The sequence below is a fragment of the Xenopus laevis genome, chromosome 9_10L, assembly GCF_017654675.1.
Source record: "Xenopus laevis strain J_2021 chromosome 9_10L, Xenopus_laevis_v10.1, whole genome shotgun sequence".
Classification (NCBI taxonomy): Eukaryota; Metazoa; Chordata; class Amphibia; order Anura; family Pipidae; genus Xenopus; species Xenopus laevis.
In genome coordinates this window covers 127,068,416-127,084,762 of record NC_054387.1, presented here as the reverse complement: position 1 = coordinate 127,084,762, position 16,347 = coordinate 127,068,416, and the positions used below count along the sequence as shown (strand labels likewise).

Genomic DNA, 16,347 nt, shown 5'->3' with positions numbered 1-16,347 from the left:
GGGTGAATTACACTGAAATCTCAGTGACATCACTAAGCACTGATTATAACTGATGATTAGGGATGGGTGAATTTGACCCGTTTCGATTCGCCAAAACGCGAAAGATTTTTATCGCACGGCAAAATATTTTATTTTTGACGCACAACAGTATACAAGTCTATGGGCGTAATTTCCGTGTCGAAACAAGGCAAAAAAATTGCCCATCAATATCGTACAATAGTCCAACTTGTAAGGATTTTATTTGGATATCTATTTTTGTCTTAAATCATTTAAACATTCAATAAACCCAATAGTGATTGTTTTACCTCCAATAAGGATTAATTATACTGTAGGTGGGATCAAGTGCATGGTACTATTTTATTATTACAGAAATAAAGAAAACTATTTAAACAGTTTTTTAATTAATTTTGTAAAATTGAGTCTCTTTCCTGTAATTTTGAGCTTTATGGATAATGAGTTTCCAGATGACTGATCCTATACCTGCATAAAATTATGTGTACATAAATATGCACACTAAGGGGGTTACTTATTAAAGTCCGAATGTCAACAACTCAAAAAACTCTAGTTTTTTTTTTAACTAGAAAATCCTAGTTTTTAGTGGGAAAAAACCCTTAAATTTTTCAGGATTTATAATCCCCCTCAGGATGTAAAAAGTTTGAATCCAAAAATATGGCATCTCAGACCTGCCGAGGTTGTATATTGTATTAGACAATGGGAGAAGTCCCCAAGATATCCTGATCTGCACTGGGTTTTCTGCAATAATTCGAATATTTGGTGGTTTTTGTGTGGAAAATCAAAAAAAAATCAGATTTTTTTGGCCGGTGCAGTTTTCACTATTTTGAAAAGTTACCCCCTAACTGTAGCTTGTAAGAGAACAATAGCCTTGGATATTATGTTTGCTCAATAAATCATTGAAGCCTCTCCTAAAGTTATTAATAGAAAGTTAGTTTCCTTAAATCTAAATCTTTCCTTGCAGTGCCAATGGTAGAGCATTAAGGGGAAAAATGACATGTCCCTTAGTACTCATTTAACAATCACGTGTGTCCCAGAGACTGCGCCACTTTGCACCTTGTGCTGGATTGAAAATTCAGGGTGAGGTTTAGACCATCCTGGGGCACAGGCCAACCCTGTACTTCACAACTGCCACATGGCATGAGGTAAGGACAGGACCTTGTTGTGCCCTGCATCTCCTCTTCCACTTCCTAACGTGACTGACAAGTTAGGGTTCGGGTGGGGGAGTGGGTGTATTAAAAGAAGTTATACAGGTATGGAATTATAAATTACAGGATGCAAATATTTTGAAACATGATTCAAACCTCTTTAGAAAATGTTATATCTCACCTTTGGTAGTTTCTGTTTTTTGTTCTTTCTCATAATCCTCTTCATGCTTATTGATAGCATTATCTGAATGAAATTTAGGAAAAATAACCAAATGAAAGCATTACAATTGTATTGGCATCATACACTCTTATACAATGAGACTATCTTCATCCAAACAGACGTCAGACAACCACTTTTAGACGGTTATTTATCAAAATCTCAAAATATCTCATTATTTTCTGAGATCTACTCTGACCGAATGGGTTATTTCCCCTAATTTATCAATACATTTTCCAGAAAATGTCCTATAAAAAATTTGTGAAAAATGTGAATTGTACAAATGTTTTCAGATCTTCTGCCCAAAAACTCTTTTGCCTGAAAACCACAAAATCCTCAGATTATTTCACGAATCCCAGTGCAGATCATGATATCTTTGGGACTTTTCCCATTGACTTATATACAACCATGAATGGTCTAAGATGCCAGATTTTTGGATACAGATGTTTTCCATTCTCAGGGTATACTAAATCCAGAGTTTTTTCCCACTTAAAATATAGATTTTATAATAAAAAAAATTCAAATTTCTCAAGTTTTTAGCTTTCAGACTTTAATAAATAACACCCTTCGATTGCATTTGTTATCACGGCAATTACTGACTGGGCATTTACCAAGCACAAAGAGCTGGTGCTTTTACAAACAAGGGGGCAATGAAATCATAAATACAAATATATACAAACTATCATTGCATTATAAAACAAGTTATTATATTCTAGTAGGAGAAGAAAGCACAGTTGTAATACTGTCCTTATATTCTGATCTATAAAAACAGTAGTTCTCGGTAATGCTTTGCAGCAACACTGAGCTTTATCATCTCATTACTCTAGTCTTGTTCTCCAATGCGTAGTGCATGTAGAGAAAAGGAATTTGGATAATTATCTTTCACAATGTAAGAAACATTTCTAGCTCAGAAGAAAACACATTTATATGTCAAACCTTTAGTAATGTTTTACTGAGAGATAACTATCATTACCACATGGTAACATTTAACAAGGCTTTATAAATCAGCCCCTAAGTAACTGACCTTGTAAATTAAATGTGATTTCTTCATTTGCTTCAATTGTGCCAAAATTTGAGGGATCTATGGGAGCAAACAATTATGTAATTTAAAGAGGACCCGTTACCCCAAAAAATTATTCAAAATCCTATTTTATCACATTAGTCAAGCAAAATTCACTTTAATAACAAAATATAAATGATTTGAACCTTGTTGTGCATGTAAAAATTGTTATTCACATCAAAATTGTTGCATGTCAAAATTACTTTGATGCCCATTGGCTTCAATGCATTTTTCGAATCTTTTCGCAGTTTCGCAAATTTTTCGGCAAAGTGAAGAGACAGATTTGCCCATCACTACTTCAGTGTAAACAAGTAGTCGTGTCTCACATGAATCCTGTATGTCAAGTTTACCGTTATGATGAAGCTTATTCTATGGTGGGGTGAACTGAGAATGAAATTAGCTGTTTTATGCCACAATTGTCCAGAAGAACCAGAATTTTAGAAAATGAAAGTACTTTCGGTGTCACCGTTTGCGTAGTTTAGTGCAAGAATAACAAAACAATGTATAAACATGATGCATTCCCAGGACACTGTCTTTCCTATCCACCAAACTCATAACATTCAGCATGAAGAACACAGAGAATGCATGGGACTTAATTTATGTACAAAAATGTAATGGTGTAAGTTGATGTGTCGGTCCTACATAGAGGACCTTTATGCAGATATTATATTTAGCAATAGAACCTGGGCTTTTTTGTTTTTTTTGGGTGGTCGGTCTGCTGCCTTTCAGATGCTACATAAGATATATTTTGTTATCCATTAGGATATAACATCAGATTACTCACCTTACAAATTATTTGGTATTTCTTCCTTTTGCCAATGTTATTTTCTTCTATTGTAGTAGGGGGTGAGTAATCTATGGGGGGTACACTGATTAAGTGAACAGAACAGTGACACAGTGGGTGGGCTAGGATTTTGGGTTCAATGTTATCCAGGACACTATCTGCAAGGAGGTCACTTTGTCTCCCTATATTTGTGAAGGGTACTGTTTTGACATATCGGGGCTGATTCACTAAGCTCGAGTGAAGGATTTGAAGTAAAAATACTTCGAATTTCGAAGTATTTTTTGGGTACTTCGACCATCGAATTGGTTAAATTCGTTTGAAGTCGAACGAAATCGAACGAATCGAACGAAAAATCGTTCGACTATTCGACCATTCGATAGTCGAAGTACTTGCCCTTTAAAAAAAACTTCGACCCCCTACTTCGGCAGCTAAAAGCTACCGAAGTCAATGTTAGCCTATGGGGAAGGTCCCCATAGGCTTGCCTGTGATTTTTTGATCGAAGGATTTTCCTTCGATCGTTGGATTAAAATCCTTCGAATCGTTCGATTCGAAGGATTCAATCGTTCGATCGAACGAAAAATCCTTCGATCGATCGATCGCAGGATCAGCGCTAAATCCTTCGACTTCGATATTCGAAGTCGAAGGATTTCAATCCGAGGGTCGAATTTCGAAGTATTTTTAACTTCGAAATTCGACCCTTAGTGAATCGGCCCCATCATGTGTTATCATTAATTATAGAATAAATCACTGTTTCTTTTTTTCATAGAATTAAATTGGAATTATTGAATTCATGTTTTGATCATCCAAATATATAAGCTATTGTATATGATAATAGAAGTCATAAACTGCATTATGGGTTATAGAGAGAAGCAAACTGTTCCCTTTAGTTTGAAAAGCAATGATCTTACTATGAGTTACTAGACCTGTAGCAAACTTTGTATCTTGTATTACATTATACATATATTTTATATTTACATTTTAGTTTCAGTTTGTTTCTTTTTTCCATTAACCAAGTGATCTTTAGAAAATGATTATAAAGTAAAATATATTTAATTTCCCATATCCACTAAGGAAATGTATTTTTGTAAACTAGTTATATATTATAATAAAATGATATATTGTTTGTTATATGCATATACAGTATAATATATATATATATATAGATATATATATATATATATATATATACACACACAAACAATTACAGAATTTGAAGTTGAATCTAAATTAGGGGGCATTGTTACCTCTTTTTAACATTATAAAAAAAATAAACATTTACCTTTGGAAGGTTCTGTGTTTTCTTCTTTCCTTTCGGCTTTATCTACCATTTCTATGAAAAAAGATTGCAAAATAAAGTATTTACATACTGAATTTAAAAACCCTATTTATATGGACTTCAATTTCTTTCCTAGAAGTCCTTGCACAATATCTAGATGCACATTTTTATGTTGGTGATACTGATTTAAACATTTACTTTTGGAAGGTTCTGTATTTTCTTCTTTCCTTCCAGCTCCTTTCTCATTCATTGCAACATCATCTACTGTTTCTATGAAAAAATAAATGGAAAAATAAAGCACTTACATATTGAATTCATAAACCGTATTTATATGGCCTACAATGCCTTTCCTATAAGTCCATGCACGATATTTCCATGCACATTTCTCATTATGGTAATACTGAATTAAACTGTAAACATTTACCTTTGGAAACTTCTGTGTTTTCTTCTTTCCATTCAGCTCCATTCTCATTTATTGCAACATCATCTACTGTTACTATGAAAAAATGCAAAAAAAAAAGCACTTACATATTTAATTCATAAACCCTATTAAATGGCCCTCAATTTCTTTCTTAGAAGTTCATGCACAATTTCTACATGCGCATTTCTCAATTTGGTGATACTGAATGAAACATTTATCTTTGGAAGGTTCTGGTTTTCTTCTTTCCTTTCAGCTACTTCATTCAAAATTAAGTAGTTAGAGGTGCACATCATAATACAGTAATAATTATTTGGTGCTCAGGAGTCCCCTGTGAGATCCCTTAATAATGCACTAAACATTAAGAAAAGCAGTGCACCCAAATTGTAAGGTCTAGCTACATGCACATTTATCATTGTGGCAATACTGAATTAAACATTTGTTTTCTTCTTTCCTTTTAGCTACATTCTCATTTAAGGCAACATCATATACCATTTCTATGAAAAAAATAGCAAATGAAGCATTTACATATTGAAATTATGAATCCTCTATGTGACCTACACCTTCTTTTCTAGAAGTCCATGCACAATATCTACATGAGCATTTTTTGCCAGTCCCTGGTCTTTTCTCTTGTTTGTTATAGTTTATACAGGAGCAGTGGCCAGCTAGCTCCCACCCTTTCCAGCTATAGGCAGGTGAATGAAGTGGCGGCCAACAAAAGGGCAACCAAGTTTGGGAGTTTTAACAGCAGCAAGTATGTTGCAGGTAAAACTTGGTCCCAGTGTAAAATGCATAATGATGGAGTACAATTCTTAATGAATCAGTGAAAGTTGAGCATAGGACTGGCCAGATATGGGATTACTTTGACATAGTTGACCAGCTTAAATATATTACAATATATGAACAAACAATCCCTGTTTTGTTTAAAGGGTAAGGTATTTTTTAGCAGCTTAAGGCATAAAAATGTCTCAATGTCCTTAATATATTTATAATAGTTGAGTGCAGAGGATCTCTTGTATTTGTCTATATGAATGTTGTGGTCACAGTCTCATTGCACCCCATTTAATGGATTAAATTAGTGGTGAGCACAACTTCCCTTGTTTTATGTGTGTGTGTGTGTGTGTAGATAAGTCTGTCTATACATGTATAATATATGGAATTTATTTAGAAAGGTAGAACTTGATGGATCATTGTTCTTTTTCCACCTAACTACCATTTGTAAGTATGTGTGTAATTGCATACTAATATATTCGAATTAAGAATTCACCTTCTAAAGTTTCTGTGTGTTCTTCTTTTCCATCATCTTTTTCACTCATTGTCATTGTATTATTTTCTGAATGATCTGAGAGAAATATGAATAATATAAAAATACTTGTGTCCTCTCCAAGCTACATATAAGATAAGCTGTATAGTATACTTTTTGAAATAGCAGTTTCTGTCAAGTTCAATTGGGAAAAAGTGAAAAAAATACATGTTTTCATGGAGTTAATTATCTGAACAATAATCTGTAGAATAAACCCTTAAAAAATATTACCTTAGTAACTTTATTATTCAAAATTTAATTCATATGCCCTATGCCAATAAAGTTTAAAGTTTATATGTTTTTTCTTTTCCATTTACTTGGGGGCACATTTACTAACGCTCGAAGTGAATTCAAAGTGAATTTTTGAATTCAAAAACTTTGAATTTCGAAGTAATTTTTGGGTACTTCAACCATCGAATAGGCCAAATTCGATTTCGACTTTGATTCGAAGTGAAAATGCTGTGACTATTCGACCATTCAATAATCAAAGTACTGTCTCTTTAGAAAAATGTAGACTTTGACACTTCGCCACCTTAAACCTGCCAATTGCTATGTTAGCCTATGGGGACCTCCTAGAACTTTAGCCAGTATTTGGCTAAGTTTTGAGACGTCAAAGGATTTTTTATAAAATCGTATGATCGTACGATTAAATCCTTTGAATTGAAGTACGATCGAAGCACGATCGTACGATCTTAAAAATCCTTCGATTGTCAAGCCTATTCAATGGTCAAATTTTGATGTTTTTTTCACTTCGAAATTCGACCCTTGATAAATCTGCCCCGTACTGTATTTTAGTATATAACAGATTTTCATTCAATCATGTATTACGTAATTGGGAGAGAATACCCAGTAATACTTTAAATTTATATTATAGATCTGTTTATCTATATTAATCCTCCTAGGACCTAAGATTATTTTTTAATGTTTAAGATTTATTTAAGTAGCCTTAAAGAATGGTCCTTATGATATTATACATGCTGCCCCTTAAGATAGTCAGTGCCAATCAAGTGTAGGGCAACATGGTCTTTGACACCAGATTTGAAAATATATTTTACATGATCTACCTAAATTGATTAGTAGATGTGATGTTATAATTTGATTATGCTTTCCTTTCTTTCCATATTTTTGTTCAATTGTAGGCTGGCACAAACTGGACTTCACTCCAAAATATGATGCAGTCTTTTAAACAAAAAAGAACATCTCAAAAAGTAGCCTTACGCATTTTGTGCTTGTGGGCACTTAATCATAGGCTAAGGATATTCTGCACAGAGAGTGGTTTATAAATGGAAACAAACCAATCAGAAAAGTGCTTTGAACAGCCAATCAGAAAGGTTATTATATATATATATATATATATATATATATATATATATATATAATTGGGTTGTCCAGGAATATAAGGGTATACATTGAGTACAAACGTTAAAAGCTTAAAATACACATTTCTACAAAATAGAGAAATTCTTATAGTTAAATGATTGTATAAAAGAATTATTACAGTTAAGGTGACAGTTTTAGTATTTTCAGAGTTATTCAAGGTTTAAAATATTAGAAATATTTTTAGACAAATTCTCAATTTTTTTTAGACAAAACAGGATCCATTGTATTCTAAGTTCATTCCTGAGGGTTGTCTAGTTTCTAGAAAGAAAATCTATTTAGCTTCTTGTTTAAGAAGTCTATCCAATGTGTTTCCACCTTTAATGTGTGACAAAACCTTTTCTATGCCATATCTAGTATAAGTTAATCTAAAACAACTAGACTTGCTGAGTAATCATTGAAGAAGTTTCACTACTCATCCGAGCAGCTTCTTCAGTTCAACTGGGAAATTCTCACCATATAAACTCTTCCACTAATCCAATCACAATGGCACATTGCAACTCTCCAGTTGACAGCAATAAACTTATGACCAGCTTATACTGAAAACCTATGGATACTAATGGGTTCATTCTAAAAAAAAGTTGTCACCATAAAAAATGGTTAAATAACATCCCTCTAATCCAGTTTAACAGAGCAAAAAGAAACTGCAGTAGAAAAGTAGACTACGAGAAAGAATGTCAAATCCTACAGAAACAATTTAGAGAAAAGGGATATAGCGAAGAAATAGTTGAAGAAGCAAAGACTAAGTGTGACCAGAAAGACCGTAATGAAATGCTAAAAAACATCAAGAAACATAAGCATAACACAGAAGACTCCATTCCTTTCATTACAACCTACAATCGTTCCAAAAATAAGTTTGAAAGGATTTTACAAAAACACTGGTACATTTTAAAAAAAGATAAAGATTTATCTAAGAAAATCCAAGTATATTATACAAAAAGCCGCAAACTTTGAAACAAATTCTAGTACCCAGTTGCATACGAGTTGAAAATAAAACTATTAAAACATTCCTCACACATGACAATAAAGGATTTTATCCCTGCAAAAAATGCAAAGCCTGCAAAACTTGCAAAAACAACGAGCAAAAATGTTTCCAATTTAGATCACATGTAACCAATGAAACTTTTGATATTAAAAGTCTAATAAGTCTAATAACTTGCAACAGTACTAAGGTTATATATTTGTTACAGTGTCCATGTAAGTTACAATATATAGGAAGGAGAGGTAGATGCCTCACGACAAGGATAAGAGAACACATTAACAATATCAAAAAAGTTGTAACAACACAGTGTGTCAGCTCACTTCAAAAGCCACCACAATTTCTGATCCATCTCTATTAACTTTTGCAGGAATAATTCACAAAAAAGCGAAAAAGGAAGTGATATAATTAAAGTAATTCCCCAGGAAGAAACAGTCTGGATTCACAAATTAAAGACACTTGCACTCAGAGTCTTAAATATTGATATTGATCTAAAATGTTTTTAACTGATTAATTGGTTTTTCTATTGTAAACCCTTTCATGACTATGCATGATTTTTTATATAATTTGAAATATTTTAGATTTGCAACTCATGTTCGTTAAATACAACTGTTTTCTATTAATTAAGCAAATTGAGAGAACTACCCACTAATCAAATAAAAAAGCCACGAAAAGGAATGTGGGAATTATCCTTTGCCCCTGAGGAAGTATTATCTAATACAAAACGCGTTGGGCTGTATTAAATTTGTCTTAAATAAAGCCATTAATTAAAAACACCAGAATACTGTCACAGTGTGAACTTCTCCCATATCGTTAAAAGAAAATTAGTGTGAGTTCTATTTGAAAACTATTGGCGTTCTACACGAGGAAACCACCTCACCAGCTGGAAGCACCTTCCAACAGAGACGCAAAGCAGCAAAAAACCGGCATCTGCCATCTCCAACCAAAAGAGCCGATCGGAAGCCCAGCGTGTCCGAACAAACACAACGCTGAGAATGACATCTTGAGGATCGGACCGAACAATATTTACAGGCGCATCCACCGAACCACTGAGGGGTAAGCGTGGACGGTAATCTACCGTCTATAAATTAGACCGACTATACTGCACTATTGCTGCTTTTTTCCTATAGGTACGACCATACAAGACGCTAGTCCGGTTAAATTCCAAAACACACAGGCACGTTAACTACAAGGTGTTTGTGAGTAGTTCTGCATACTAAAACATTAAGTCCATGTTATAGGTTTTCTGCACTATTGGGATTGCTTTTTCTTTTCAGATTTTGAGATCGTAACACTGCTGTCTAGTGCACCTACTCCCTTTTGACTTTTTTAATTTACACGTGGACCCACATTTTACAGGTGCTGCTCGAATACTTTTTGGGATAAAAAGCGCAGAACACTCTAAAAATACCTGTTTAATAATATAAAACAATAATAATAATAATATTAATAATAACAGCTTGGCAGAGTAAAGTGTGCTTTTTTTACATAATGTACTTAAGCAAGTATTTAATTTCATACCAAAGGCAGTGTTGAGGCATTTTTCTGCCTGTGCTTTAGTTATTGTATTCCATTCCTTAGGATATTCAGCAGGACTGGCCTCATATTCTTCTGCAAAGTGTTCATTAAATTCTTTAAGAACATATTTCCAATAATCAGAGGACTCCATACTTGGGTCAGGGAGAATATCCCAATCTGGGTAAACTGTCCTGTATTCTTTATAGAGATGAGAAGAGCCACTTCCATGTATAAATGATTTATTTCCAGATATATTAGTGGTGCAGATATCATAACAAAGAGCCTGAGTGAAAACAATTCTGTATTTTCCCAGTCCTGAAGGTCGGTGAATAGATGCAAAGTGACTTTTATGTTCAGTTCCACCAGCCTCACAAGGTGCTTTGCAGAATGGACACTGCTTCCCACATCCAAAAACTTTCTTAAACAATTCATCAACTGGTTTTACCACAACATTTGAAAGAATCGTTTCCTTGTCCACTGCTTTCATCTCAGATATGATTTCTGCTTCAGTGTCACTAAGAGATTTCTCAAGATTTTCAACAAATTCTTTTATATTTGCCTCATCTTTCAGGCAAAACAGATCCATATCATCTGATAACACTAGATCAGTCCTCAGTCCTTTTTTAAGGTGCTCAAGGAAATCAGAGACTTTCTGAAACTGAAAGGTCCTTGGCTCATTTAGGAATATTTTTACCTTCTTTGTGATATTAGAAAGAATAATCGACTGCAGATGGTGGAAGTCACATTTTTCTAAAATACAGTTATTTATCCATTTTTTGACAAATGTTTCATAATCACTTATGTATTCTAAGTAGTCAGAAAAATTACTTTTTTCTAAAAGAGTTTTCATCACAGTGAATTGGAAGTACATTCTTGTGCTGAATTGATTGGATTGGCAGTCTTTAAGAATGTGATCTACTATTTCATATCCAAGTTTTCTGTTTACCTGTTTAATCAGAGCTGGTTTTAACCACAACTCACAGAAATGTTTTGCTCGTTCCCAGCTTTCATTTTTTTCTTGAAATAGATACTGGAAACTTTTCCAATATTTAGGCTTCATTTCTCCAAGACAAATCAGAGGATCATTCTTCTTGACAAATTCCTTATGCATGTGTTGGAAAGCACCAAGGGCATTACCCAAAATAAAGAGTTTCAGCTCCAGCTCTATATCTGCTGAGATCTGAAGGAATTTGTTTTCATCACACACTGAATGAATTATATATAGTAGTTCCAATCCATATGTTTCATCATAGTCAGACTCTGAACTTAGCTTATTTTTTATATACTCAGAACATTTCTCTGAAAGAGACTTTAAAAATTCTTCTAATTTATCACCTGCAGCACTATCTAAAATATGCAATCTCTTTACATGATTTAACAAACATAATGCTTGACTTTCATGTAGATGTAGCTTTTCCTGCTGTAGGAGTTGGCTTATGTTATTTAATCTTTGATTGACAGAGGAACCCTTTGCTGCCATTTCTTTCTTTAATTGTGCAAGTAAATTAAGTTCAATGTTAAGTTCTGGAAGGGCAGTAACATTTAACTCTGATATAGTGTCTGCCCACATTAACTCAAATTCTTCTTCAAGTGTTTTTTCATTAGGTTTACATTTCTCCTCCCTGAACTTCATCACAAGACTGGTGACCTTTTTATCAATAACTTGTTTGTATGCACTGATAACATTTCTAACCTTAAAGTTCTCCTTTTTAATGCGAATAATCTCAGCACATTTGTTAAGAGATGATGATTCCAACTTCTTCCTAAGGCAACTCACACTAGTTAAAAATTCTTCTTTGAACCTCTCTATTAGACTTGCATCTTTGTTTTCATTTGAAAAATATTTTTCTAATTCCTCCTGCATGTTCTTTTCCTCGTCACTGAGTATAGAATACACTGCAGTTGTACATTTTGTTCCTTCACTATCCGCCATTTGCGCATTTTGATTCTTGATCACTGTTTCAGTCTCTGCTAGCCAATTAAGGATTGTCTTAGTGAACTTCCACTCTAGTTCTGAGTATTTCTTAGACAGTTTGTAGTATGCAATGGCTACCAGGCTGTTTTTAAAGCTGAAAATGAAGTTCTCATGTTTCACAGCATTCCACAGACTTTTTATCCATTCTATAAAGTCATCAATTCTGTGCCCCTTGTTCTTCATACATTCTATTAAATATGTTTTAAGCTCAAAGATGGCCTCGCTATATGCAGTGCTTATAGAAGCCATTGGTGGGACTCCATTCCAGAGACCAGGAATATAACAACTGTCCTTATCTGGATCATATTTCATGATATCAGAAAATGCTGTAAATTTAATTTTCTTTTCCATATTTGCAGCAATTTTGGTTATTTCATTTAGATGCTCCAGAAGTTTTATCCTGTCCCGTGAGTTATTTTCATGAGCAGAAATATCACTCACATTCTGATGTACAAAATGGCAGTTGGGTTTCCTTCCAATCTCTTTCATCCTAAGGAATGCATGGACCACTATCTGCAAAATATCCTTCATCTCAGATGTATTTTCCATAGACATGTTTACAATTGTGATGTCACTCAACCCAATGACCAGTGTTGCCAGTTCATTATCATGTTCATAGCTGTTTTCCAGAGAAGTCAATTCTGGAGCTCTCAATCCTTCAGTATCAATCACCAGAATAAACTCACAGCCCAGCTCCGCCTGGAAATTTTCTCTCACTTTCATTAGTGTCATAAAAGCTCCTCGTGTGCATCGTCCACTAGAGACTGGAAACTGCAGCCCAAACATTGTGTTTAGAAGGGTGGATTTTCCTGTGCTCTGAACCCCTAATACAGTGATTACCCCCATTCTGCAGCATTTCCCTGTTTTATTGTCCAGCTCATGTAGTACATCCTGTAGCCACTGCAGTGGGATATTAGAAGCATCTCCATCTATCAGCTCCAATGGGAATCCACCCAGTAAGAGATCAGCAGCAAATGCCGGTAGTTGCATGAATTGTCTTTTATTTGCAATTCGATGCTTGAGCATAAAATCTTCTGCCTCATAAAACTGGCTTAACTCTCTTATGAAATGTTCAATCCCCAGAGAACTGGCTAATATTTTATGATCAAGGCCAGACAACTCAGATTTCTCTTTATACTCAGCTTGTAAAACAGAGCGGTTCTTCCTGGCAGTTGAATCAAGATAAAATCTGAGCCATTTAAAAAAATACAATTTTTCAATGTGATTCTTTTTCAAGACTGAATTGATAAATGAACTAATGCCTTTTGGAATTTTGCAATTATACTGTTGCTCACGTATTTCCACACATTGCTTTTGTATTTCCAATTTGTAACTCTCTCCATGTTCATCACCTTGTTGTTTCATTTGACACATTTCTTTTTCCAGCTCAGAAAGCTTTTCCCACAAATTTCCCTGTAGTTTCATTGTTTTCTTCTTGTACTCAGCAACATCCTTTATCTCATCTGTAATTGCTTTGGCATCTGCCTTTGCATTCTGACATTCTGTCTCATTCTCATCGATAGAGATTCCCAGTTTGGAAGCAATTTCTGACATATCTTCCAGACTCAGGACACGGCATCTTTTCTTAATAAAATCTACAGCAGCTTTTCGAAGTCTCTCTGCTATTTTCACTACATTATCTTTACTCCTGAATACAATTACAGTGGTATTTGCGAGATTTGTGTTTTTGTCAATTTTAACATTTGTCTTGATAATAATAACAAAGTTTGTCTGAGAGTTTTCATACTGGGATAAAAAGTCATACAGATTCTGATCAATATTCTTAACAAAAATAAACACAGCAGATGAGATCTGAGTTAGAAATGCAAACTGTGTCAAGTTGTCTTCCAGATTTCCACAAAGGTTTGCAAATGAAACTGGCTCTGAGAAAATATCTGAATTACTTTTACCAGCTGGAAAATACCAGGATATTTCTACCAGCCCCTCAGATATCTCTCTTGTGACATTACCCCCTTCCATTTCACCATGAACAAAGATGTGCTGTGTTGAGCTGAGAACTTGATTCAGGATATAAGATATAGATAATGTACTTTCACCCAATCTAACAAAACTGAAGGTCGGCATAGATATCTGAACAAGATTATCTTCCATATATTCGTTTTTTTCTGTTAGTGACTGAGGCCTCCATCTTTTTACAATATCTCTCATTCCCCAAAGCATGAAGGTACAGCCTGGGCCATCAACATCAGGGAGCAGCAAAGGGACAGCAAATTGACACATAGACATTCTCAGTATAATCTCCTGCTGCAAAAAATGGTCACAGCAATGCAGGACAAGACACTGGACATCTAGGGGGTGAACAGAATTAGATGAGTCACAAGTTTCATCAACTGAATCATCCAGAAGATCTTCACTGCCATCTTCACTTTTTCTTGCAGTTTCATTTAAAGCAATTATTTTACGTATAAAATTCCAGGCTGCAGACTTTCTCTGCCCATCACCAATGTTCTGTAAACATTCTCGTTCAATCTGAAGAAAGTCTTGTAATGTTAGATCTTTGTTTTCATATGGTTCCATATTCATTTTCCTCAATAAGGCTCTATACATGGTTTCTTTGTCTGCAGAAAGAAATACAGTATGTGTTTATATAAATAAAATGAGATGCTTAGATAGAACAGGTGACCAGGAACCCACATGTCTTCATAATCTCCCAGTGTTACATTATAAATGGTAGGATGAGTTGTGATTGGAGAATCCCCCTGAGCTCAGCTGAGCAACACTAAACTAGATAGAAAATATCATGCTATAGTAGGGTAAAATTGTTAATTGTTTAAGTACAAATGTGTAATAAATAGTTAATACAGGTTTTCCTAGGTTAACCACAAGGGGGAGTTGGAGGGTAGCTGTTGCTAAGGAAAGTCCCCGGTGGGTGGAGGAAAGAAAGTGATAAAAGGGATGGTTACAGGCAGAAATATAGAGATGCGTGGGAAAGAAAGTGAGCAGCAGGCTCTCTGTTAGTTGAGTCATTCCTGGAAGACATAATGAATGAGGTAGTGAGCAATCTTCTGTAACTAGTACGCTCTAGAGTGCATAAGTTAGCCAGGGACTAGCATGGGCATCTGTGGGCCCTACAAGGAGTGAGTGGGCACAGTGTGTGCAGCTGGATACCTGCCAGTCAGGGCCTAAGGGGCTAGGTTTGGCTGATAGTACCGGTCAGAACCCAAGGAGGGGTGCCTGAGAGAGTGGGCCCCCCTGACAGTGTGCAGTCCAGTGAATTGTAAAGCTGATGGACCAGGAATAGAGCCATATTGGTGAACTGCTGTACTGATGCATGCCGTAATGAATAAAAAAATAACTGTTTGACTGCACATCCCTGCCTGCCGTGTCTCCTTCCAGGTGTTCCCTCACCATCGTCCGATTTGTTTCAGAGTTTTCTTTTTAATCACTTGATTTTTTGGGGCTTTTTATGAAAAGCCCGAATTTTTCAGATTTTTGCCCAAAAAGAACGAAAAGGTCAGATTTTGGAGCTAATTCCAGCACAGACCACAAACATGTCAAAATAGGATAGGGACCTTTGCATTGACTTATACACAACCTTAGCAGGTCTGAGATGGCGTATTCGGGCCTTTTGCTGTATCGGGATTTAATACCATTTTTAAAAAATTCCATTTTTTAAAAAACTGAAAATTTAGAGTTCTACCCCAAAAAAGTTGACACGAGTTTAGTAAATAACCCCCATAGACATTAGGCATAAGCAAACTTTTTTGCCTTGTATAGTTTCTTGGCAAAGTTCACATTTTCACCAGATGTGAAGATCTTTGCAAATTCACAATACAATTTTGCCATGGTTTGATGGGAAAAATGCAAGATTTTGTGACATCATTCTGTGCCCCTTGCCTTCCACATCAACCAATCAGTTTTGAGTCCACCCACTGTTTATCTAAAAAGTTATCTGGGTGCCATGTTTTTAAGAAATTGGCAACATGGAAGCCATTTTTCTATGAAGAACAGTTGTAACATAGTTGAAAGGAGCTTCTCTCACAAGATAGGGCAATGTATATGTGATTATAGAGCTAAGAATACCTTAAATGCAATGTAATTTTGCCTTCTCATTGACTCCACTGCCAATTTCACTAATTTCACACTGAAGGGAAATGGACCAGTTCTGCTCATCAATAATTGACATGAATGACATATACACAAGTGCAGTCTGCATATGATGAGTACAGTTGACTGTTACATACCTCTGGAGGTTCCAGCATTTCCTTTTGTGTTTTTATCTTCACTATCCTTCATTGTATCATTGTCTGAATAATCTG

General features: G+C 34.9%; 1 protein-coding gene across 11 annotated transcripts in view; it reads right to left on the bottom strand.

Moving 5' to 3' along the window:
* Positions 1-14,638, bottom strand: part of LOC108705602 — a 411,717-nt gene extending 397,079 nt beyond the window's left edge. For all 11 annotated transcript variants that reach the window (XM_041576725.1, XM_041576726.1, XM_041576730.1 and 8 more), the window contains exons 1-3: positions 10,096-14,638; positions 6,183-6,257; positions 4,922-4,993 (exon numbers count right to left, since the gene is read on the bottom strand). In XM_041576725.1, coding sequence (XP_041432659.1) covers positions 4,922-4,993; positions 6,183-6,257; positions 10,096-14,635 — 4,687 coding nt within the window. In that variant the 5' untranslated portion in view covers positions 14,636-14,638. The remainder of the gene's footprint in view (positions 1-4,921; positions 4,994-6,182; positions 6,258-10,095) is intronic.
* Positions 14,639-16,347: the final 1,709 nt, after the last annotated feature.